Here is a 24,034-nt window from a genome sequence, read left to right on the forward strand (position 1 = left end):
GCAGTCACCCTCATGACCTGCTGCTTTCCTCCTTCTTCCTCAGCCCAGGACCCCAGTCCACTGACCGGTGCTGCCCACTTTTAGGGTGAGCCTTCCTGCCTCAACTGACCTACTCACGGTACTCTGTCACGTCTCCTCAGTGACCCTCCATCCTGCCCAGCTGACAATCCTAACCATCACACCTCTATCCCCTGTCAACTTGACGTTCAAGCAAACCACTTTTAAACCACAGCATCCCTCCTTTCCCCCAAAGACTCACTGCCATCCCATAATACAAAATACAATCAGTCCAACTTCAAAAGTCCTCACAACCTAGCAATTGCAACACATTTAGAGGACTCATCTGAGGTTCGCAGCATCCTATAAAAATCAAATGCGAGTGACATACCTGCCCAGTGGTGCAGGATGAACAGTCCCGCTCCAGAGGGGAAGAATGGGGACACGGCAGGAGCGAACACCCTAAAGCCAGGCTGAACCCCTTGATTCTGCAGCACTATGCCTGGCATCTTCAGGGTAGGATCATCTGGGCTCCAAAGGGTTTGGGTAGCCCTCCCTTTCCTGCTCTGCTGCGTGTGACACACACAGCCTCACTCTTGGGTCAACTCCATCCTGTGTCTGTGGCTTTGCTCGGTAGACATCCATGGTTCTATCATCACAACTTAGGCATCATCCTCACAGCTTCACAAAACGCCCCTCGGTGGCTTGTCCCATGGAATCGAACCCTAGCATGCACTGCCTGTCCTCAGAGTCTCTCTGGAAGCGTGGCACAGCTCTAAGACACCCAACATTTGCAGCTTTCATGCACACAAAACCTGTGCCATGTGGATAATACTGCCAAGTTCTGCGGCCAGGCTGAAAGGTAACTAACAGCACACAGCCTCAAAAGGCCCAGTGCTTGCTGTTCTACATCTTGGCCACCTGGCAGGCAGGTACAGACCAACACATTTGCAGAGGTGTCTTAATCTCAAGCTAGAGACAAAAATATGCTTGGGAAACAGAGGCCACCAGCTGAGGGGCACAGTTACAATGAGCGGATCAAACAAAGGATGCCAAGGACTTGAGACAAAAAAGAAAAGAAAGAGAAACAGGAGCCGGCAAAGGCAGGAGGGGCTGGTGGAGTTCAGAGTTGCAGGAGTTCCAGCCTAGCCTGGGCTACTTGAAGCCCTGTCTCACAAAAAGAAAATAAAAGGAATGGAGGAATAAAATCAGTAAGAGGCAAATCTCCCACTTCAAGGTTTTAACGGTGTGTGTGTGTGTGTGTGTGTGTGTGTGTGTGTGTGTGTGTGTGAGCGCACGCACGTGTGTGTACACGAATCTATGTCTGTTCTCCATGTGTATGCCTTATGCCTACAGAGGCCTGACGAAGGTGTTGGGGTCTCTGGAACTGGAGTCATGGATGGTTGTGAACCACCATGTGGGTGCTGCTAACGGAACCCAGGTCCTCTGGAAGAGCAGTCAGTGCTCTTAACTGCTGAGCCACCTCTCCAGCCACGCCATTGAAATGTTTAATATGAGGACCTAACATGGGCTCTATCCTCGGGGCATAGCACAGCATTATCACCGCCCAGCAGGGCTGTGCAGCAGGCGTCCAGCACTCATTCTCCCAAGCCTGAGATTTTAAACCTGTTGATTAATGACTGTCCCCCAGTCCCCAGCAACCAAAGTTACCATCTTTGCTTCAGTTAGTTTTACTACCTCAGTGGAGTTATGCAGTGCATGTCTTCCTGTAACTGGTTTGTTTCACTCCAGGGTTAGCTACGGCTGTCACAAATGTCAGGGTTCCCTGCCTTTGTGAGGCTGAATGATAATCCATCATATGTGTACACCCTCCTTTTAACCCTTCGTCTGCTGACGGACAGGCGTTACTTCCTGTGTTCTGGCTACTGTGAATATTGTTGAACAGGGGAGTCCTGACATCATTTTGAGGTCCTAACTTCAATTCTTTTGGATAAATAATCATTTTTCTTCCATTTTTGAGGAACCTCTATACTGGAAAGAAGCTTTTTTAAGGTCCCGATTTAAAAGTGGCCAAAAGCCAGAGTCAGTGAGATAGCTCAGTGGGTTAAAGGCATTTACCACGCTGACCTGGCGGCTGGAATTGGATCCCTGGATTTCATCACAGAAGATGAAAACTGATTCCTGAGATTCTGTGTTATGATATCTGCATGCATGCTTCCATTCACACACACACACACACACACACACACACACACACACACACGGCAAGAATGTTCTTCCCTGTCCTCATACACAAGGACAGAACCTGTCAGCTTGTCTCACTGGGATCCACAGACCTGCCTCCCCACAGCCTGCATGTATATTCCCCAGAGCCATGAGTAGCCTGGTCATCAGCTCTGTAATTGCCACATGGTGCCAGCAAAGTGAAGCCTCCACTTAAGCTTGCTCCAGAAAGGGGAGGGACACTGTGAGACCTGACCCAGTTCATTTTGCCTGGCCTCATTTTTTGTCATCTAAAGTCTCCCTTGGGAAACGCTAAATAAGAGCCCCAGCTACAAGGACATCCTCAATTCATGCATCTTTTAATGACAGTATAAAAGGAGCCTTGCAAAACAGTCTCCTGCTCCTGAAGCTCACCATGTGAAATTAGTACCCCGGTTGTGACGGACAGCAACGTATAAGGCACAGCATTTCATCAGTGTAACTAACATCCACACAGTGCCTCCATTTCCACGGGGACTGACACCAACATGACTCTTGGTCCTCACACTACCCTCGAGGTGGGCGGTGCAGACACTGTTTAACATGTATTTATCATGTATGCCAATATGGAAGATTGAGCTCTGGGTTTGGTCAAGAGGCCATGCTCAAGTTATACGGTAGAAGAGAGACCAGAGCTGGCTCCTGACATCAGCTGTTGCACACATGTGCATGAACATCCACAAATACACATGTGACACACACATGCAAATGTGCATATACCCACACATGCACACGCACACATGCACACGCACACATACACACATGCACACACAAAAGTGGGAAGAGTAAAAATTAAAACCCATGGTGAAATTTTAATATTAATGGGATATGTGGTGACATTTCAGAATTATTGTTATGTGTTAAATATAAAATTCATGCATACACCACACACACACACACACACACACACACACACACACACACACACGGCTGGTAAGGACGGCTCAGGAAGTAAAAATGCCTTCCATGGAGCCTCCTGACCTGAATTTAATGCTTGGAACAAAGATGGAAGGAGAAAGCCCACTCCCAAAAGTTTTCATCTGACCCCTAAGTGTACCCCAACCCCCAAAATAAATAAATGTAATTTAAAATAAAAAATAACAGAGACATAAGGAAAAGTAAAGATGTCCGAGATTTGCTTCAAATCACACGGGGCATGGATGCCACAGCTCGGAACCACGAGTGAGGCCTGCTGTTGGTAAGTGATGGAAACAGGCATCCATTATATAACATATCCACTTTTATCTCCATAATCAAAAGTAACTTTAATATTTTAAACCTCCCTGCAGGAAGAAGAGTGGTACTGGGTGGCTTGGTGACAATGGGGACCTCCGAGTCCCAGGCTCAGGGATGAGACTGCGCACTAGCATCTAAGGGTAAGAAATAAGGCGACAGCAAGGTCCCCAGGGCACGGGGCTGGCTCTATTTTGAGCGCAGCCGTGGGCCTGTGACTCTGGGCTCTCCTACACGGAACATTTCAGGATACTTGAACAGACTTTCTTTTTTAAGTTATCATAAAACCCTGGCTTCGGCTGCCACCACTTCCAGGCTGCCCTGAAGCTCTCTCCGCTCTTTCTTGTGTCCTTTCGTGTAAGACTCGAGCAGTGTGAAAACAGACCAGAGAAGATACTATACTAAGCAAAAGTGTGGAGGAAAAAATCAGTTACCCAGCCAAAGAAGGGTGGAGATGCCACAAATCAGGGATCAATCAAGGTCAGGAGGCAATGGTGCACACCTGTAATCCCGGCACTCAGGAGGCAGAGGCAGGTGGGTCTCTGAGTTTGAGGCCAGCCTGGTCTACAGAGTGAGTTCCAGGACAGCCAGGGCCACACAGAGAAACCCTGTTGTGGGCAGGTGGGGAGGGGGCACACACAGAGATCAATCAAGGAAATGCTTGATTCTAAATTTAACACACCAAGGTCGATCACATTTAAATGTACAGATTACAGCCCGAGTTTATGGATAATTTATCCAGGAATTTATACACACCCATGGCCTCTAGTACCGCAGGCACTGACATTAATAATCTCATGTAAAGGTGACTCCCATCGGGCTTTTAATCAAGCACAAATGACAGTTAAACTGTCAAAACACAGAAGTGTCAAACCAAAGGCCCCACCGCGAGGATGGGCAGGCGCAGGGTGCGCTTGAAACCATATGCACCCAGTCGGCATGGCATTTCTGAGGGCTGCCCGGGCCCAGGCTCGGCCCTGCGTCTAGAGCGATGAACAAGGCTCTGGGGAGGCCACTATGTTGTTCCCACGACACTGAACACCTGTGTGAACTCCCACCTCCCTCCATCATGTGGACTGCTTGAGGGAGGAACGGGATCGCCTGTCACAGAGAAGGGCCTCCCCATGACAAGATCCCTGGAAGCAACAGGACAGAGCACAGTCTGGCCACTCCCCCGAGAAGCCTCAACTGTGCCTGCATCATCCTTCAACTCTGTCTCCCAGATTGTGGCAGCTAAGGGGACTGAGGGTGGTGGTTAGGCTCTCACAAGGCAGGCGTTCATTTCTAGCAACACCCTGGCACTCCGAAGCATCCCTTTCACTCATAAGACAGTTTACTGAGTACCGATTTCACGGGGTTGGGGGGGGGGGCTCTTCTCAGCTCAGCCGAGGAGGAGGAGACTGTGGAGGCATGGCGTCTTCCTTTCTCCCGGAGCCTTGAGGAAGGCCCCTGGTGTGAGCCGGAGGGCACTCACACACTGGGTAAGCTCCTCCTGTCTTGCTCTTGAGTGTGCCCTTGCCCTAGGAAAGCTGGTGGTCATATTGTACGGACTCAAGCAGCCCTTTGGAGACTACAGGACAAGAGCCAGAGGCCTCCTGCCTGCCACCCACACTCTCTGCCAGCCATGTAAGTTCACTGCTTTTAGAAGTGGAACCCCCTCCAAGGGCCAGACTGGGTCCGCGGTCCTACAACAGCTGGGATCTGTGTTGAAGTCTGAGACCTGCGTCGCCACCAAAGTTTACACAGAAGCTTGAGGTCAAGGCTGCAACCTGTGGCCTTGGTGTCTGAGAGCTGTGCCACCACCAGAGCCACCCTGATCTGAGTGGCCTGTGCTCCTACTCAGAGCTAGGATGTCATCCTGGCCCAAGCTGCTGCCCAAGGGCCATATCTGGGTCCTGGTCTGTGCTGATATCTTTGACCCATGTCCCCTCAAGGGGTCATATAAAATCAGAAGGCCATGCTGAGGCAGCCCCATAATTCACTAACCCTGGGATAGCTGGTCCTGCCCCTCGATGGACACTGCGGCAAGCCCTCGGGAGATCTGTTCCCACCTCCTGCGCTCGGGAGGCCCCAAGCCTCACCACAGGAGGAGAACCACTGGCATGGGCATAGGAGAGCTCTGTCCGTCTGTCCCTCACCCAGGGGAGCAGCCCCGGTGGCCTAGACTGACCTGCTCAACTACTGCCGAGAGCCACAGCGGGTCCTTGGGTTGACCCTCTCTAACATCTACCCCATCTAGGACCTGCTGGGGTGCGTGCAGGGACTTCTGGTCTGTAGAACATACATGATCTCCATGACTGGAGGAGGGGAGCACAGTGTAGCCGAGAGGAATTTCAGTGAAGACCCAGTGTTGATGGTGTACAAGAAACCAGAGACCTTGAACCAGACCAGCGACTCACCGCAATGACATTTCCAAGAAAAGCCCATTGGACAAAAGGGTGTACCCTGTGACACACCGAGGCTCCCAATGCCACCAGGACCAACGACGAAGTTTTAGAGAGGCAGGAAAGATGGAGGAGCAAAGAGGGGGTTTTGTTGTGTTCTTCTTGTTTTTGTTTGTTCACTGGCTTGTTTTGGTTTAGTTTTCTTGTCTTTTGGGAGATGCTGCAGGGGCAAGGGGAGAGACTGGGAAGAAGGCAGAATTGGGGTGCATGATGTGAAATTCCCAAAGATTCAATAAAGAAATTACGTTTTTAAAAAGTGTGGAGCCTGAAGCCCCAGGCGAGCCTGGGTGAAGCAGCCTTATGACCACCCATGCCAGAGGCCGCCAAGTGCTCCCCGAACCGTGAATGTCTGACTCGCAGGGAATGGTAAACAATGCTGTTTGTCTGCAGCTTCTAGATTTGGAGGTGACTTATCCGTACGAGGCAATGGATCATTCACAAGGACACTGAAGCAGCCTCTCTGAAGACGACAGGTCCAGCCTTGTGACAGGAGAGCAACACCCTGGGACAGGTTCCTGGATCCGTTCAACACACTGACTGTTCTAACATGCGCACTGCGGAGGAACACTGGGCTTCCCTGGTGTCCATGGGGCTCAGAAGCCAACGAGCATCGGTTGGTTTGATGACTTCCAAGATCTCTTCCAGGAAAGAGGTATAGCTCAAGGGAACAGTGGGTGCCTAGTATGCAAGAAGCTCTGGGTTTGGTCTGCAGTACAGACACAATGAAAAACAACAACAACAACAAAACTTTCCTACCAAAACATTCCTGTGTACCTTGCCATGGCCCATACCACGGACCTAGAAAATCTCATCAGCTTCCCAAGGCTGGTGACACATCTGTGCGGTGTGTGGCTAACGACGTGAGGTGGCTTGGAGCACATGTGGTTGGAAGCTAGAAAGGGGTCCTGGGGGAGGTGCCCTAAGAGAGGAGGAGGGTAGGATATGGGTAGAATGAAAGTAGGGAGGGTTACACTGGGGTAGGAAGATCCACACAGGGAGGGGAGAAGGATGAAGGGAAGAGGAAGAGGAGGAGATGTGTGTTAACCCAAAACTAAGGATTATAAAAAAAGTCTTATGGAAACACAATGCTTTGAAGAAAATTAACAATATAATTTAAGATAGGTATGGCAATGTGCACCTTTGGTCTCAGCGTCTGGGAGGCAGAGGCAGGAAGCGCTCTACGAATCTGAGGCTAGCCTGGTCTAACAAAGAAAGCTCTAGGCCTCTCCCCTTCTCCCTGCCTCTGATTGAGGGCTTTGAACAAAGATATCCTGCATAGGCACAAAACATGGGCTATTAAAGAAAATCTGTGGCTGAAGAGATGGCTCAGAGGTTAAGATCACTTGTTGCTCTTGCAGAGGGCCCAGGTTCAATTCCCAGTGCCCACGGGGTTCCAGAGGATCAGATACCCTCTTCTGGCTTCTGTGGGCACATGGTGCACAGCCACACATGCAGGGGAAACACTAATACATATAAAACCAAAGTAGATAAATCTTAAAATTTAAATGAGTCTCAGTGCCAGATGTAACATATTCCCCTGTGAGTTATAGGGCAGGGAGGCCCCCAAAACAACACAGGATGTCGCCACTGCCCTTGATTTCCCCCATAAGTAGACAGTAAGACTCTATTTCTAAAGACACAACACATGTTGGTTGCAGAGCATAGACTAAGACATCGCTGCTATAAATGTGAGTTTAAATCATCTCCAGTAGTCTGTGGAGGTAAAGCTGTCCGATCAGGGAACACAGCAAGCTGAGGGTTCAGTCTCTTCTGTCTACTGTGTTGTTGGGGTGCATACAGAGTCCATTGTCACTGGAGTGTGGTGGTAGAGGAAAAGGTTCACAGCACATTGATGCTGGACAGACAGACATGAGGCTTATGGCAAGCCATGGTTATATACGCAGATGAACAGGAGACAAAAGGAAGTCGCTAAGCTCCAGAGTCTACCTCTAACGTCACCCAGCTTCTCACAGGCTGCCGCCGCATGTAGTTCTCAGAAAGGGTACAGATGTGGCGGACTGGAGAAAAGTTGCCAATCAAATGAATGGCCCTGGATTTGGTTCCCAGCACTTCAAAAAGTGGGAGGGGGGATCTCATGAAGAAAGATTGGGGGGTGGTAAAGTTCCTGCTGCACAGCGCCTGGGCCAGAGTTCAGATCCTGCCAGCACCCACTTACATGCAAGGTGGGCATGGTGGCCAGAATGGACACAGGGGCCCCTTAGAGCAAGCAAGCTGACTTGCTAGATGGCGTAGATGAAGTCTGGGTTCAGTGACACTTAAGATCAACCTCAGGCCTCTACATGCACAAGCGCACACCCACACATGCATGAGAGAGACTAAGATTTGAGAAGGGACCTTAGAGATCTGTCTCCTTGGATTTACAGCCACCCCCACATCACCACCTCCACAGATGACAAAGGCCGGGCCCTGACGTCAGCAGTGCCCAGTTCTAACCAGTGCAGTGCTTTTCAGGAGGCTTGTCTTTCTACCCCATGTATGTGGTCAAAGGGCCTCTGATGTGAGAGCTCCCGGAACACTAAACAAGGAAAAGAGGAGGTCATCAACCAATAGCGCTGGGACCCTGGACACCCCCGCAGCGGGGGTGGGGGTCTAGAGCCTTATCTCATCACCTGCAGGGTGTGGCTCAGGGGGACAGCATAAGCTTAAAGCCTGCACTCCAGTCCTAAGGCTTCCAAAAACGTGTTGTCAACTCCAACTGGAGTCAAAACCTAAATTTAAGATCTAAAACTCTAAATTTCTTAGAAGGAAATGCAGGGGGAAAGGGCTGGCTTGGGACTTGGCTTTTCCAGGATGCAACGCAGAAGCAGCAAAGGGAGGCCGACGGATGGACCACAGTGCAGGAAAACAGTGCAGACACCAACACCAAAGAGGGAGGGAAGCATCCCCAGACGGCACACCCAATAGAGGCTGCCATTGCACACACCAACAGTTACAAACACCGATTTTAAGGGTGAGCAAAAAGGCTGCCCTGGTGGCACAGGCTTGCAATCCCAGCTGCTCAGAAGGACGAGGCGAGAGGCTGATAAGTCAAGGTCTGCCTGGCTGTACATCAAGTGCAAGGCCAGGCCGGGCGACTTAGTGAGACTCTGTCCCTTGACTTAAAAAGCATTGTGTGTGCGTGCGTGCATGCGTGTGTGCCTATTTAAGAGGCTAAGGAGGTAGATCCATGGTAGAGCATTGCCCTGAGTTCAAGAGCCACACATAAATAAAAAAGTTACAAGATATATATTTCTAAAATTACATAGACATTATCAGTAAGTGTATGAAAGGTCCCCAGTGTCACTGATCATCATAGATTGCAAATTAAAACCAGAGTAACCTATCACCCCACACTGACATCAGAAACAGGCAAGCTGGGGCTGGAGAGGTGGCTCAGCAGTTACGAGCATTTGCAGAGTTCAGTTCCCAGCACCAGCATCAAGCAGCTCACAACCACCTACAACTCCAGCTCCAGGGGTCGAGCTATGGGAACCAGCACATATGAGCACATACTTACACACAGAGATAACAATCACAGATAGTTACAAACTAAAAACAGGGAGGGAGGGAGAGAGAGAAGCAAATGGGGGCCCTGCAAACAAGCGTTGGCAAGGACGTAGAAAAGTCAGAGGCTTTGGGCAGGAACACAACATGGAGCAATTGTTGTGGAAACCAGTATAAATGGAGGTTCCTCAAAAATAAAAAATGGGCTGGGCAGTGGTAGCACACGCCTTTAATCCCAGCATCAGGAGGCAGAGCAGGAGGATCGCGGTGAGTTCAAAGCCAGTCTGGTCTACTGAGAGAGTTCCAGGACGATCAGGACCCTTACACAGAGAAACCCTGTCTAGGAAAAAACAGAAAAGGAAGGAAGAGAAAAATGGAACAACCATACAATCCAGAAATCTTGCTTCTGGTACGTGTACAAGAACCAAAGGGCTTGAACACTGGTCTTGGGATAGCTTTACAGCTGCCCATCGCAACACGTCCACAGTACCCAAGAGAGGAGAGCAGCCCGTGTGTCCTCACCAGGTCCCTGGTGCTGTGATAAACCATGACTAAAGCAACTTAGCCAGAAACAGGTTTGTTTCAGCTCACAGCCTGTCAGGAAGTCAGGGCAGGGACATGAAAGCAGGAATGATGAAGAACCTTGGAGGGACGCTGCTTACCAGCCTGGCCCACAACCACCTGCCCAGGGGTGGCACCCTCCACAGAGGGCAGGTCCCTTCCCTATCAATTATTAATCAAAAAAAGCCACACCCACTCCCTCAGGCCAATCTGATGGAAGCATTTTCTCATTGAAGTCCCTTCCCTCTTCCCAGATAACCCTAGCTTATGTCAAGTTAACCAAATAAACAAACACTAACCATTACACCATGTGTCCATGACCGAACTACGAACAAATGTGGTGCATTCTTTTGTTGTTGTTGTTGTTTTGTTTTTTGAGACAGGGTTTCTCTGTGGCTTTGGAGCCTGTTCTGTAACTAGCTCTTTGTAGGCCATGCTGGCCTCGAACTCACAGAGATCCATCTGCTTCTGCCTCCCAAGCGCTGGGATTAAAGGCATGAGCCACCAACGCCCGGCAATGTGGTGCATTCTTACAATGGAGTATTTATTACTCAGCCTCATAAAAAGATAGGAAGCTTGTCATATGCTACAAGGATGAATCTCAAAACTGTGCTGAGTAAAATAAGCCGCAAAGAGACAAGTGCTTTATGATTCTGTTCTTACAAAACAGCCAAAGCAGTCAGATCTGTGAAACCCACAGGGCCTGAGGGCCAGGGAACGGGAGGAGCTGTTCAGTGAGCCCACACTTCAGACTTGCAAGACAAGAAAACTTGGGGCATCATGTCACCGCAGTGTGGTGGCAGTCAGCACCACTGATCTGCATGCTTCAAAATAACAAAGATAAAGAGGGCTGGAGAGATGGCTCAGAGCTTAAGAGCACTGGCTGCTCTCCCAGAGGTCCTGGCTTTGGCTCCCAGCACTCTCTTGATAGTTCACAACCATCTGTAACTCCAGTTCCAGGGGAACCGACACCCTCGTGTGGCCTCTACGAGCACTGCATGCACATGTGCACAGACAAACATGCAGGCAGAACACGTGTACAGATAAAATAACCTAATAATGACTGATATAAAGCTGAGAACACAGGCAGTCATAGCCTCTTGGGAGACTGAGGCAGGGGAATTGCTTCCACCCTGGCATACAAGACCAGCTTTGAGAACATGGCAAGACCTCTTCTCTTTAAAAATAAGATAAAAATAGAATGAACTGAAACAGTTTTACGTTGTGGTGCTGAAGACTGGGCCCAGGGAAGCAAGCGCCTTATACTGAGCCACAACCTGGACCCTTTTATTTTTGAGGCAACCTCATGGTTCCATTCTCTCTGCCTCCATGTGATAAGATTACAGGTATGCTGGCTGCACCAGCTGCTGTTCTAGACAATGGACAACAGATAAGACTGCCATTGCCCACTGCAGTATTTGGTGGGTGTCTGAGCACAGAGGAGCAGCAAGTCTCCCGTGAGGCCTCCGGGACCAGCTTCCCACTATCAGTTACACAGAGCCCAGCCCTGAAGGGAACCCGTGAAGCTGGGTTTGAAAGCTCCTGAGTAAAGGGGACACACAGGAGCAAAGAGAGAAGGGAGGGTCCCCAAGGCTCCTGGGCCACCTTGAGCTGTGCACACAGATCTCCAAGACAAACAGGGCAGTACCTAAACCAAGGGAGTTAGGCTTGGCTGTGGGTGGAAACGTGCTGCCTCCAATTCTGAGGGGAGGCTCCTCGGTACTGGGCACCGCAGAGCACAGGGGTCAGATCTCAGCTCAGACACCCACTTACAGGCCAGGCCTTTGCACTGGGACCAGCTTTCTCATCTGTAACCATAGGTTACACCTCCTTTCTCTCTGGGTTGTGACGCATGTGTAAGCACCGTGGACACCGTTATGACGGCGGCTCAACCGCGGTCCTTACTGAAATCTAATGTAGGGCAAGGAGGCAAGTACAGGGGGAGGGGCTGGTTCCGTCCACACTTTTGTGTAATGCATTGACGTTTTCTTTGAAAAGCCTCAAGTTCAGTCAGGACGGATTTTCCTCGACCCCTAAAGAAAGAGCGAAGATTTGGAACTTGTGCTTCTCCACTTTTCAAAGGTTCTTACAAGCCACGAAATACAAAATCAAAGCAAAACCTCACCGCCACAGGCGTCACCTGGATACTCACAGTGGAGTTCCGCGATGCAGCATACATGGTGGCTTTACTGGGATGTGACTGAACCCTGTGGAGGAGGAAGGTCACCCGGGAAGCCCTTCTTCTCTACTTCCTGTCTCCCATGATGTGAACTGCTCTCCTCCTCCATGCCCTATCATTCACTGATAACCAAACCTTGAGCAAAAGAACATTCCTCCTCCTCTCTGTCAAGGGTTTGGCCTTACTGACAAGGAAGCAGGAAGACTCAGGTGCCCTTCTATACAATAAACACATCCTGGACCTTCTCCTCCACTCCTGCTGGACCCTCCCCCATCCAGGACCCCACCCCTCCACCCTGCACCCCTCCCCCTCCACCCTGCACCCCTCCCCCATCCAGGACCCCACCCCCTCCACCCAGCACCCCTCCCCCATCCAGGACCCCACCCCCTCCCCTGTGCCCCTCCCCCATCCAGGACCCCACCCCCTCCACCCTGCACCCCTCCCCCATCCAGGACCCCACCCCCTCCCCTGTGCCCCTCCCCCATCCAGGACCCCACCCCTCCACCCTGCATCCCTCCCCTCCCCCTGCACCCCTTCCCCTATCCAGGACCCCACCCACACCACCCTGCACCCCTCCCCCCTACACCCCTCCCCCATCCAGGACCCCACCCCTCCACCCTGCACCCCCTCCCCCCATCCAGGACCCCACCCCCTCCCCCCTACACCCCTCCCCCCACCCAGGACCCCACCCCACCACCCTGCACCCCTCCCCCTCCACTCTGCACCCCTCCACTTCATACAGAACCCCACACCCTGCACCCCTCCCCCATCCAGGACCCCACCCCCCTCCCCCTGCACCCCTCCCCCATCCAGAACCCCATACCCCACACCCTGCACCTTCCCCCATCCAGAACCCCATACCCTCCACCTGCACCCCTCCCCCATCCAGAACCCCATATCCTCCACTCTGGACCCCTCCCCCATCCAGGACCCTGCCCCTCCACCCTGGACCTCTATCCCTCCATCCTGGACCCCTCTCTTACATCCTGGACCCTTATTGACTCTGAACCTCTCCCAGATGATGTACCTTATTCTCCCGGAAACTCTGTAACTCCCCCAGACTACTGCAGTGGTGGCCCTGGGCCCCAGCAATGGTTCAGGCTGAATGTTGAGTCTTTTCCTCTTTTCTTCCAACACCCTCCCCTTTTCCTCCCCCACTGCTAGTATAACTGCACACATATGCAGACGGATGTATGTAGATGTGTGTACACATGAATGTAGAAGCAAGAGTCAGCTTTAGGTGTCATTCCTTAGGTGCCGTCATCTGATCTTGGGGGTTGACCTAAGTTCACCAAACAGCCTGGTGCGGGATTACAAGCCTGTGTCTCCATGTCAAGATGTTTTAAGTGGGAATCCTGGGGAGCCAAACTCAGATCCTCATGCTTACAAAAGAGTACTTTGCTGACTGAGCCACCTCCCCATCTCCTCGGCCCCTTACGTTGGGTCTTTATAGTGTAAGAGATCAATATTACAAGACACAATCAAGCAATTTTGCTTGATTGCTTTCTTATGCTGGAGATAACCCAGGGCATCACACATGCTAAGCACACACACTCTATTGTTAAGTGGTTTGCTAGCCCAAAAGTGTTTCTCTATAAAACACTTCTGACATTCGAGAGCCCACTCAGTATGATTCCAGAGGCCCCTACACAGTGAAGGTACGGCCTTGGCTCTGGTGGGGAGGAGGAAACCCACACCTACCTAGCAGTGTGCATGGCCAAATGCCACTACATGGAAGGACATCCAGGGCATGGTTCCTCCAGATCATTGCTGAGTAACCAGGTATATCCAACCCAATTACATCCAGATGACCCTGGTGTTACTGTCAGATTTTGTTGCCAATGACTGAGCACCCTCCATCTTAGGCAATGGTTTCTGTGAAGTTCCTAGGAGAACAATAAAAGGCATGTGGTTTTCTTTTGGGGGGTGGGGGGATAGCGCAGCAAGGCAGGTCCAGGAGGAGTTGGAGAGGAGCAGTGAGTGCACCTGATGAGCTCAGGGAAGCCATACCCTGCATCAGAGCAGCACCCACAGCTCCATCAAAGGATAACACAATGTGGCTGTATCCGATGCCAGCTCTGCCAGGCCATCTGCCCCTTTCTTGGTTTCAGGCAGTGACCCAGCAGTGTAGTCAAAGGGTAGGAGTCAATTGGTGTGAAACCCGCAGGGCTGCTGTGGCCCAGGGGGAGCCAGGAGCAAAGCTTTACTAAGACATCAGAATTCACAAAGGTGTTTTGTTGTTTTGACTTTGTTTTTTAATGGAGACACGGGGAAGCATCACGTATAAAAGAAAAAGAGCCCGTGTGACCCTGAGACTCCTGAAGCCACGTCTTTGTGTGGTGACATATGGTGTCTGATCTGGGGTACGCCAAGCTGCCAGTTTAGTTTAGGTCTGTTTCCTCACTTGTCAGTTTCCAGCACAGCCCATTTTCCCTGCTCTTTTTTTCCTTGAGGTCAACAAGCACTGACCTTGATCTAGGGACCTCCCAGTCTTTACTCCCTCTTTCTCTCCCCTCTCCTTCATCTTTCCCTCCTGCCTTGTATCCTTCCTTGGTTTTTGCCTTTGTTTTTGGGGTAGGGGGAGGGACAGGCAGAGAGCTACAGACTAGACCATGCACGGATCCTGGAAGGTTGGTGTCCGGGAGAAATGCCCCCCAAAGGCACGTGTATTTCAACACTGGGCCCCCAATTGGTGATGCTGCTTGGGGAAGTTATGGGATTTTTAGGATGAGGAGCCTTGCCGAAGGAGCACATCACTTGAAAGTTTATAGCCTCCAGTTTGTCCTTTCCATTTCCTGTGTGTAAATAAAGATGTGACCATAGCCTGGTCCTGGTGCCATGCTGTCCCCATGTGTACACACACACACACACACACACACACACACACACACACACACACACACACACACGTATGGACTCTCTTTCTGGAACCATAAGCCGAAATAAACTCTTCCTTCTGTAAGTTGCTTTTGGTCATATAAATAGAAGAGTCACTAATACAGCTGGCATGTGGCTTGATCTGGTCAGAAACAAGAGCACATCCCATTACTCAAGCCAAGCATTCCCTGTCCTGGAAGCAGAGTGAGGGTTAACAGTCACCATGACCAGCATCACTGAGGTCTGCATGGAGGACAGAGATTCACACACAAACTGGAGACTCCTCATCCTTCCAAGGACCTGCTTCTAAGACAAGCCCTGGATTAGAGTCTGGGAGCTTTGGATTTTGGGGTGCTTCCTGCCATTCCTTAGTTGACAATGATACTCAGGCTGTGTACACAATGTGGTCTGTGTTGACAATGATGCTCACACTGTACAATGTGATGTGTATTGATGATGCTCACAAGGTCTGTACAATGTGGTGTATGATGTTGGAGATATGTTCTCCTTACAGGCACATTCTGGACAGGGGGCTTCCATATGATCAGCCCACAGCAAAACCTTGGGCTAAGAAATGAGCCTCCTGTGGTGGCAGCATTTCACACATGTCACTATCACTGAAGAATTGGCTGTGTCTTCTGTGACTCTACCAAGTCCCCAGAAGCCTGCACCACAGGCGTGCATTCCTTAACTTCAGTCCATGTGTCCTTCCTTCCCCTGTTCTTTTCTGACAGGCATCCTTCCAATGCATGGTTTTATTGTAAGGCTAACCGTATGCTCCGTCTTACTAAATCCTAACGATTCATCAAACCTGGAGTTAGACTTGGACACAAGAACCCAGTGAGGCTGGGAGTCGGGAAGACATCTGCAGGGTTGGGTCCTGGCGCTACTCCTGAGGAAGGCAAAGCCACACACCTTTACTGAAAACACAGATGAAAGGAAGGTCCGATTATCTGAGAGAAATGGAGAGTAGAGGCCTCATCCCTGCCTGTGGTCTGCTTCTCAGGCTCTCTCATATGTAGAACATGGAAGGCAAACAAGCCCACATAGCTAGTCCAAAGAGCTATAGGCTTGTGAGAAACATCCTTTATAAAACTTTATTTTTGCTTTCATTCCTTTATTCATGGCCAAACTCACAAAGCGACACATCACCCTTATGTGTACAGACTACATACACATATAAACACAACTCTACAGAAATGCCAATGGGCCAGGGACTGCAGAGAGGGTCCCGTGGTTAAGAGCATGTGCTACTCTTGAAGAGGACCAGAGTTCAGTTCCCAGCACCCACGTCAGGCTCACAAATGTCTGTAACTTCTGCTCCAGGTGATCTGATACCTCTTCTGGCCCCCACAAGCACATGCCATGCGCACGTGCGCGCGCACACACACACACACACACAAAATAAAATATTCTCTGAAACAATGGACCATACAAAAATAAGCTGTAAGTTCATTGAGCCACCCATTATAACACATTTGAGCCTGTTGACATATTGTGTCCATGTTTCCTGTCATTTTTTCCAACACTCTTGGCTTAAGCTTGCATTCTCCACTGTATCTGCTCAACCTTATTTCAATAAACCAGGTTTTACATAGAAAACAATTTAAGAAACTCACTTGCTTTTTTTAAACCCATCAATTCGCAGGCAACTCTCCTTCATCCATTTATTCCCTCAGCCACTCATAGACTAACCAAGCTACAGTACAGTCATGGTGGCCAAGCACCACCCCAGAAAGAAGATGCTGAGCTTGCCCACCGCATCCTCCTGCCACAGTTGTCTTGAGATGCCCAGACACACCCTGTGAGTTCTTAAAGAGGAAGACTCATTCCTTGGTGTTGCCCGAAGCCATCACAGGCATTTCAGAGAGGTTCAATGCAGGGCTGTGCTTCCTTCTACAACCCCAGGGCCACTGGGTCGGGGGAACCGACCAGAACAGTGTCTGGGAGCCAGGGCACTAGCTGGGCAGAAAGCAGACTAAAGCCACGATGCGGCATCAGGGACTATGGGAGAGACACATAGGCTTGGAAACTCCATCTGGCATAGAATGAAGAGGGAGGAGGCAACAGGCATGACTCAGGTTTTCAGCTATTCATGGAAAGAGGAAAGTTCAAAGGAGGTTTCATGGGGAAAGCTACAGTCCACGTCACCAGAACTGATTAAATACATTGGCATGCCCAGCAAACCTCCAAAACCCTCCTGGTCCATTTATCAGTCTTTGCAACAGTCCTCATTGTCATTACCACACACACATGTCTGTGTTTTCCCTTTCAGCCTCTTAACACATAAAATGCTGAGCATTTCAAACTCAAGGCCAATCTAACATGGTCGGCATACCTCCTGGAGGGGCCTCGACACCTCGCCCCCAGACGTGCGTGCAGGCCCCCCTTCACGTTTTGGAGGCATTTTGCTGTGGATGGGCTTTTGCTTCCCCACCTTCCATCGATTAAGTATTGATGAAGTGACACCCAGAGTTGGCTTGGAGCTGAGCTCACAGGAGGGATAAAACCTATCTGGGGGCCAAGACACCCAGTGAGCCACTTTTGTTACCTGGCCCCCACTCTGAATGGGCCCAGCTCCTCCAATGTGCAGTGGTCTTCATCCGAGGATTTTAAGTTTTGCTCTGGCTTGGCCACTGCCTTTTTTCTCCAAGATCTAGACTAAGGTCTTCCTTGATAACTGATTTACCCATTACTGAGCATAGATGAGAATGGGCAATAAAAACATTTTTAAAGTGCTTCTGTCTGAAATCATCCCCTGAGAGACAAATGTCATTTGTGGGACCAAACAAGCCATTAGTAGACAACACAGAATTCTGCCTCACCTCATCAATTTCCTTGATGTGAGAAAGGTTGCATTGGGAATTTTATTTCTCTATGATGACTTATTGGGATAAATACCTTTGAAAATTCTGTGTCGTTATGAATTCTTCCCTAATTTCGTGTAATTAAATGTTCCCTGTGAGATGAGAACTAGGAATGAAATGCTTAAAATGGTAACTAAGAGCACAAACACGATATGAAACTGAATCCCCGGTGGCATCTGAACAGACACATAGTTAAGGGTGCCCAGCAATAGAGACTACCTCCTCCCCATCTTACTGTGTCTTACCACATTGTTAAAAAAGGACTGTGGCCAGTGACCCATACCTCCCAGAAATGCTGCTTACATGTGACAGTGTTTACAAGCAGCATCCTGTGACCCTGATTGCAGGAATGTCACTGATGTCACTGCACCCATCTGTTGGCCGAGGCACTGTGAGGCAAAAAACAGACTGGCAGGAAGGCCAGGCTGCCTCATAGACCCATGGGGGAAGCCAACATTTGCTGGCATTAAAGCCAAGCCCAGTGAGAGCAGCACCTTATTTTCATGTGGTCATTGCTGGCCTCCAGGATTCCCTCTTTGGGGAGGAGGCTTTTGAAGTTGAGCTCTTCCTTCCAGAATACCCAATAGAGGTACCTGAAGTATATTTTGTGGCCACAAATTAGCATACTAATTTAGTTAAGTTGGAAAGAATACATTTAGAGGTTTTGAAAGGTAAGCAATCCGAGCCCTGAAGATCTACACGATTCTGCTATTGGTCCCTTTGTTAAATGCTCCTAAAACAGATGATTGATTAGTCAGCAGGTGATGGAGAAGAGCTGTGGAAGACAGACAAAACTCAAACCGTAGAAGCAGGAGCACGGACCAGGATCCACACTATGAGTAACGAGTAAGTCAATCTGACCAAGCGTCCTGCAGTCTGTCCTGCCAAGACTGCCTTTCTCTTTGTTTGCAATTAGTAAACACTGTCTTAGAAACAGTTCAAAATAAAAGACGAGGCATCTTCGGTTCTTTGGTGATGAAATGCACATTAGTAAATCCGTCTTGCCCTGATTCACTACTAGAAGCATGAGCAAAGGCTAGCTCATCATCTGGATTGCTGTGAAGTGTTTGAAAGCTCTGTTTGTGTTTGTTTTTGCATCATGATTTAGGTGTAAAGTACTAAGAAGAAAGGTAGCCATCAGGGTTAACTGCAGGAATAGGAGTATTTTTATTTTACATTTTTAGAGGGAAATTGATTTTACCTTGATTTTTTGGGATGCTTCCCCTCCCCCTTTAAATGAGGATTTAATTGCAGTGTTAAGAGCAGTGGCTGTACCAGCAGCTCTTGCAGAGGACAGGGTTTCAATTCCAAGCACCCATATGGTGATTCATAACCACCCATCACTCCAGTTCCAGGGGCTCCAATGCCCTCTTCTGACCTCCAAGGGTACCAGGCAAGAATGTGGTGAATAGACAAATATACAAGTAAAACACTCATACATAAAATCAAATTAAGTATGTAATTTTTTAAAAGTCGCTAAAACAGGACAGACAAGATGGCTCAGTTGGTGAAAGTACCCACTGCCAAGCCTGGTGTCTGAGGCCAGTCCCCTGAACCCATATGATGGATGGAAAGGACTGTCTCCCGACAGTCACCTCTGACCTCCACACAGGTGTCAGAGCAGGCATACATTCCCCCTCACCAAATAGATAAATGAACAGCAGGTAACTAATTCTTTAGAATCTGTTCTTTAGCCAAGTCTAACTTTATTTAGACACTAGATGGGCAAGCTTGTCTGTATGAACCAGAACGGTAAAGTTAAACACCACAGCCCTCACTGCTAACATGATTTGTGATGCCCAGGGTACATTTCCTGATTTCAAACAAACATCCATTATGGCCATTTTGCATGGCTCAGAGAATCGAATCCTAAGATTACCTTCGAATGCCAAGGGGACTATACAAAGTCATGGCAAGAAGCAAGAATGAGAAACCTTCCCTCTTTGCTTGCAGACAAAACAAACGAGCATGAGGCGAGGTCAGACAGCCTACCTTGACCTTTACAGTTTAGCACACCTGCCAAACACAGACAATAGTGCCGGCTGGAATCCAGGGTGGCTGGGCATTGACACAATCGTGGAACAAGCACTTGAGTCTTGTGTGTTCAACTTCACATTTCAGGACAGTTTTCTAAAAACTAACATTTCTTAGTGTGTAAGCTTCCAGACCAGTGGGTTTTCAGGGGTGAGATCACTGAAGAGCTCTGAGTCCAAGCAGCCTGAGGAAGAATCTCCGGGCAGGTGACCAGATGACAAAGCTACGTCCTTCTCTGGGGCCTCAGAATGTGCACCTGTGCAATGTGATGCTGTTAAAAATCTACCCCCCACCATGGCTAGAGAGAAGAAATTAATGAATGCACCATAAATTGTAGTGTGTGGTCTGCAACTGGCATTAAGGCTCTTGTGCCGAACGAAAAGTAATTCAGCAATTCACTGAAGGCCCTGCCATTGGTCTGGGTTGCATAGCTGAAGTGTACGTTACGATAGATTAAAAATAGCATCTGGAAAGGAGATCCTATTGGTTGGTATGCTAACTCTAAGGACAGTGTGTTCTAGGTCACTGCCGAGGAGGGTCAAAGGATACCAAGACACTATGAGAAGGACACATTCAGACACATCTTGGTTGGCTTTTTCCTCCAACCAGTGATGCCAAAATTCTCAGCCATAGCATACTTAGCTGTCTCTTATCTAGGCACTTTGTCTCCAAAGGGCTGGGAAGAACAGTCTAAACCCGTGCGGCAGGCACCTGAAGTATTGGCAGCGCAAAGTGACTCAGGGTGACTCAAGCTCCAACAAACAGCATGGCGGCAACTCTGTCCACAACAGTGAAGAAAGGCTCCTCAGAGTGTGACCCTGGGCCAGCATCACAGTCCTTACTCGGGAGCTTTTGGAGAAGCCATCCCTTTCCTCGGGCCCACTGCAGGAGGGATTCAGTGACATTGCTGCAGCAACCCCATTAAGTTCAGAGTGGTCTAGAGTGACCTGAGATCTCAAAGCTTAAACTCCCAGGAAACAGCTAGTGTGAAAGGGAAGGAAGCCGTGGGGAGGGTCGGCTTCCAACCAGCATTGGTGGGAGGTAGTGGTAGCTACGTCTCCGCTGACTGCAACTCTGAAACCCAGGCTGCTTCTGGAATGAGGAAGGTGACAGTAAAATTGTCCACCTGCACAGGACGCCAGCTTGGGTTCCCAAAGGGCACACGCTGTATCTGATATACCTGTGGGTCTGCTTGTCCCAGTCCAAGCCCTGAAGACAAGCAGGTGTCAGCAAAGGTAGACAACAAACTGAAAACTGCCTGAGGAGGGAACAACCCTTCCCAAGAGTATGGGGTTCAGTAACTGTCTCCCTCCATTCCTAAGGCAATGAACCAGAAACAGTAAGACTTCACAGGGCTGGCTAAGGCTGTCCTCCTAGGCACCACAGCAAGAAGGGAACTGAGGACCTAGTTCACATCTCCACATTCACTCTTTAAAGCCAGGCTTGCCAGAGGCCAGTTCCACAGGACACATCTACCCTTGGCAGTCACCAGGCGTTACTTCTACAGGAGTTCATGATTCCAAATATCTCAGAAGAATTGTGATACACCACAATCGAGACCCGCCACCGCCACCCTCCAACCTCAGATTTCCCAGTCCCCGGCACTTCTGTACCTGTAGTAGGACAGCAGGCCATTGCCCAGCACGAACCAGCGGCGCTGATAGCCCTTCAGGTAGTTAGTCCACTTGAGGAGCCAGCCCTTGTAGCTGTCCAGAGGTGGTGAGACCATCGGGGCTCCAGTCCCTGGCACTGGAGTCCCCACAGAAGTCTTCGCTTGTCCTGGTCGCTGAAGGGGCTGAGGCTTTGGCCCCGACCTGTACTCCGGTTTTGCCAGGGGCACGATCCCTCCTGTTGACCCCAGAGACAGCTGCTCCGATGTGATTTTGGTGAAGGGCCCAACCCCTACTCTTGGGCCCGCCTCTGACCCCTGCCACAAGCCCTGTAGCTCAGATTCCTGCCCAGCCCCTGAGGGCCTAGGCACAGACGTCGTCTGGGACCCAGGTTCGGATCTCGGCACCGGCTCAAAAACTGGCTTGCACACCTGTTCGGCTAGCAACTCCCGCTCTGGTGCCTGCACAGGCTGGAGCTGAGGCTTGGGCTCCGGCCCTGAGCCTGACGTGGACGAGTTCATGCCCGGCGCCGCCGTGTGGCAGGACAGGCAGGGGACAACCGTGAACAGCGATGAGAGCCCGCGGGAGCGGCCAGCGCAGCCGCTGCCTCGGCTCGGAGCGGCCGCTTTCCCCATAGAGCTGTGGACCCGAGCGCGGCCAAGAACGGAGTGGGGGCGGGGCGGGAAGGGGAGTGGGCGGGGCCTGATCTGAGGGCGGGGCTGGCGGGGCGGGGAGGGGCGGGGTCGGTGGGAGAGTGGGCGGGACGGGTGGGGCCCTCACGTGATCGGGGGCAGACCCAGGGCGCGCGTGGGTCCGCGTGGGGTTCTTCCACTGCTCAGGCTCAGATGGATCCCCGTGGGCCAAGAACTGGGCAGGCAATGTGGAAGGCACCTCTCGCTTCAGGCTCCCACCCAGGGCTGTTGCCCAGCCTGTGCCAGGCACTCGCGGAACAATGGTGAAAGAAAGCCACGAGGTGCACTTGTTGCGCAGCTGTGGAGAGCGGTGGGTTTTGGACAGCAAATCTCAGGCTCTGGGAGTCAGATCTAGGGAAACCCAGCCAGGGCCCAATCCCTAGCTGTACCAACTGTAGCCACTCCATGAGCTTCCTTTTACTCATCTGTATAATGAAGACACCGCCTCCTTCCGAGGATGTAATAAGATGGTGCACATGAGGCACATTTGGCACTCAGTGAGCATCACTGAGTTATTAGCTAGAGAGCTCTGTGGTACATTTTGTCGGGGACCAGAGCAGGAGATGAGAGCAAGGTTGACAAGCTTGGGAAGCAGCCCCTAGGCATGCATGTGTCAGATGTCTGTGCAGCCCTCAGGGAGGGAAGCTAACTAATAAATTCTTAACAATGTGTTTTGACTCCTGCAACAAATTGCCAAGCTCCCCCAAGATGACAGACCTGTCATTAGTTCTATCAAAGAGACAAGGTTTTCAGAGTTAGAGGGACAAGAAAGCCATTCAAGTAGAAACGGGTGTGTTCAAAGCCCCAAATCAGGGGAGAGCAGCTTGTCTGGCAAATGGTTCTGACAAGAGTAGGGCGAGACACAGAACAGCTGGCCCACACCCCTCCACGAGAAATGCTCCCCGTCCTACAGAAACCGGGGCTGCTGGGAATAGAGAATATTTTTCCCACTTTGTTAATTTATTGGGGGTTTTGTTGTTGTTGTTTTGGGGTTTTTTGTTTTGTTTGTTTGTTGCTTTGTTTTGTTTTTGGTGTTTTGAGACAGGGTCTTTATATGTATTCCAGGCTAGTCTCCACCTCCAAATGTTTGTTTCTCCGCCAAATTTCTGGCATTACAGATGTGAGCCATCACATCTGGCCCAGAGCTTTCATTTTTAAAATGCCAAACAAAAAGGAAAAGGAAAAACTTGAAGATCTCTGATCTTTCCTAGAAAAAAAAATTGTAATTCCAAATCTGGAGCTGGAGCTTGGCTGATCTTGCCCAAGGACCTGGGATCTGGTTCCCAACACTCAAGTGGTGGCTTACAACAACCACCTGCAATTCCAGTCCCAGGGCATCAAACACCCTCTTATGTGGACACACATATGGTGCACAAGTACATGTAGGCAAAGCACTCAGGCACATTTTAAAAAAAGAAAGAAAGATGAACTAACCTGGGAACTGTGGTGGTTCGAATGAAAACGGCCCCGAAGGCTCATAGGGAAAAGCACTATTGGAGATGTCACCTTGTGGGCAGGTGGGCAGGCTTTGAAGTTGGGATGCTCAAGCCAGTGTCTCTCTCTCTCTTCCTGCTACCTGCCAATCCAGATATAGAACTCTTGGCTCTTTCTTCAGCACCATGCTTCCTGCCATGACAATAATGGACAAAACCTCTGAACTGTAAGCCAGCCCCAATTAAATGTTTTCGTTTGTAAGAGTTGCTGTGGTCCTGGTATCTCTTCACAGAAATAGAATCTGACTAAGACAGTGCGTTTAAAAACAAAAAATGTTTTATACTAAACATTTTGCTACCTGACAGACTGAGTTTAATTC

General features: G+C 50.0%; 1 protein-coding gene across 1 annotated transcript in view; it reads right to left on the reverse strand.

Moving 5' to 3' along the window:
* Osbp2 (oxysterol binding protein 2) overlaps nt 1-22,189 on the reverse strand; it is a 139,020-nt gene extending 116,831 nt beyond the window's left edge. The window contains exon 1 of the mRNA XM_051200438.1: nt 21,533-22,189. Within this exon, the coding sequence (XP_051056395.1) occupies nt 21,533-22,164 (632 nt within the window). The 5' untranslated portion in view covers nt 22,165-22,189. The remainder of the gene's footprint in view (nt 1-21,532) is intronic.
* Nucleotides 22,190-24,034: the final 1,845 nt, after the last annotated feature.

Source organism: Phodopus roborovskii, unplaced genomic scaffold, assembly GCF_943737965.1.
Source record: "Phodopus roborovskii unplaced genomic scaffold, PHOROB, whole genome shotgun sequence".
NCBI classification, from domain to species: Eukaryota; Metazoa; Chordata; class Mammalia; order Rodentia; family Cricetidae; genus Phodopus; species Phodopus roborovskii.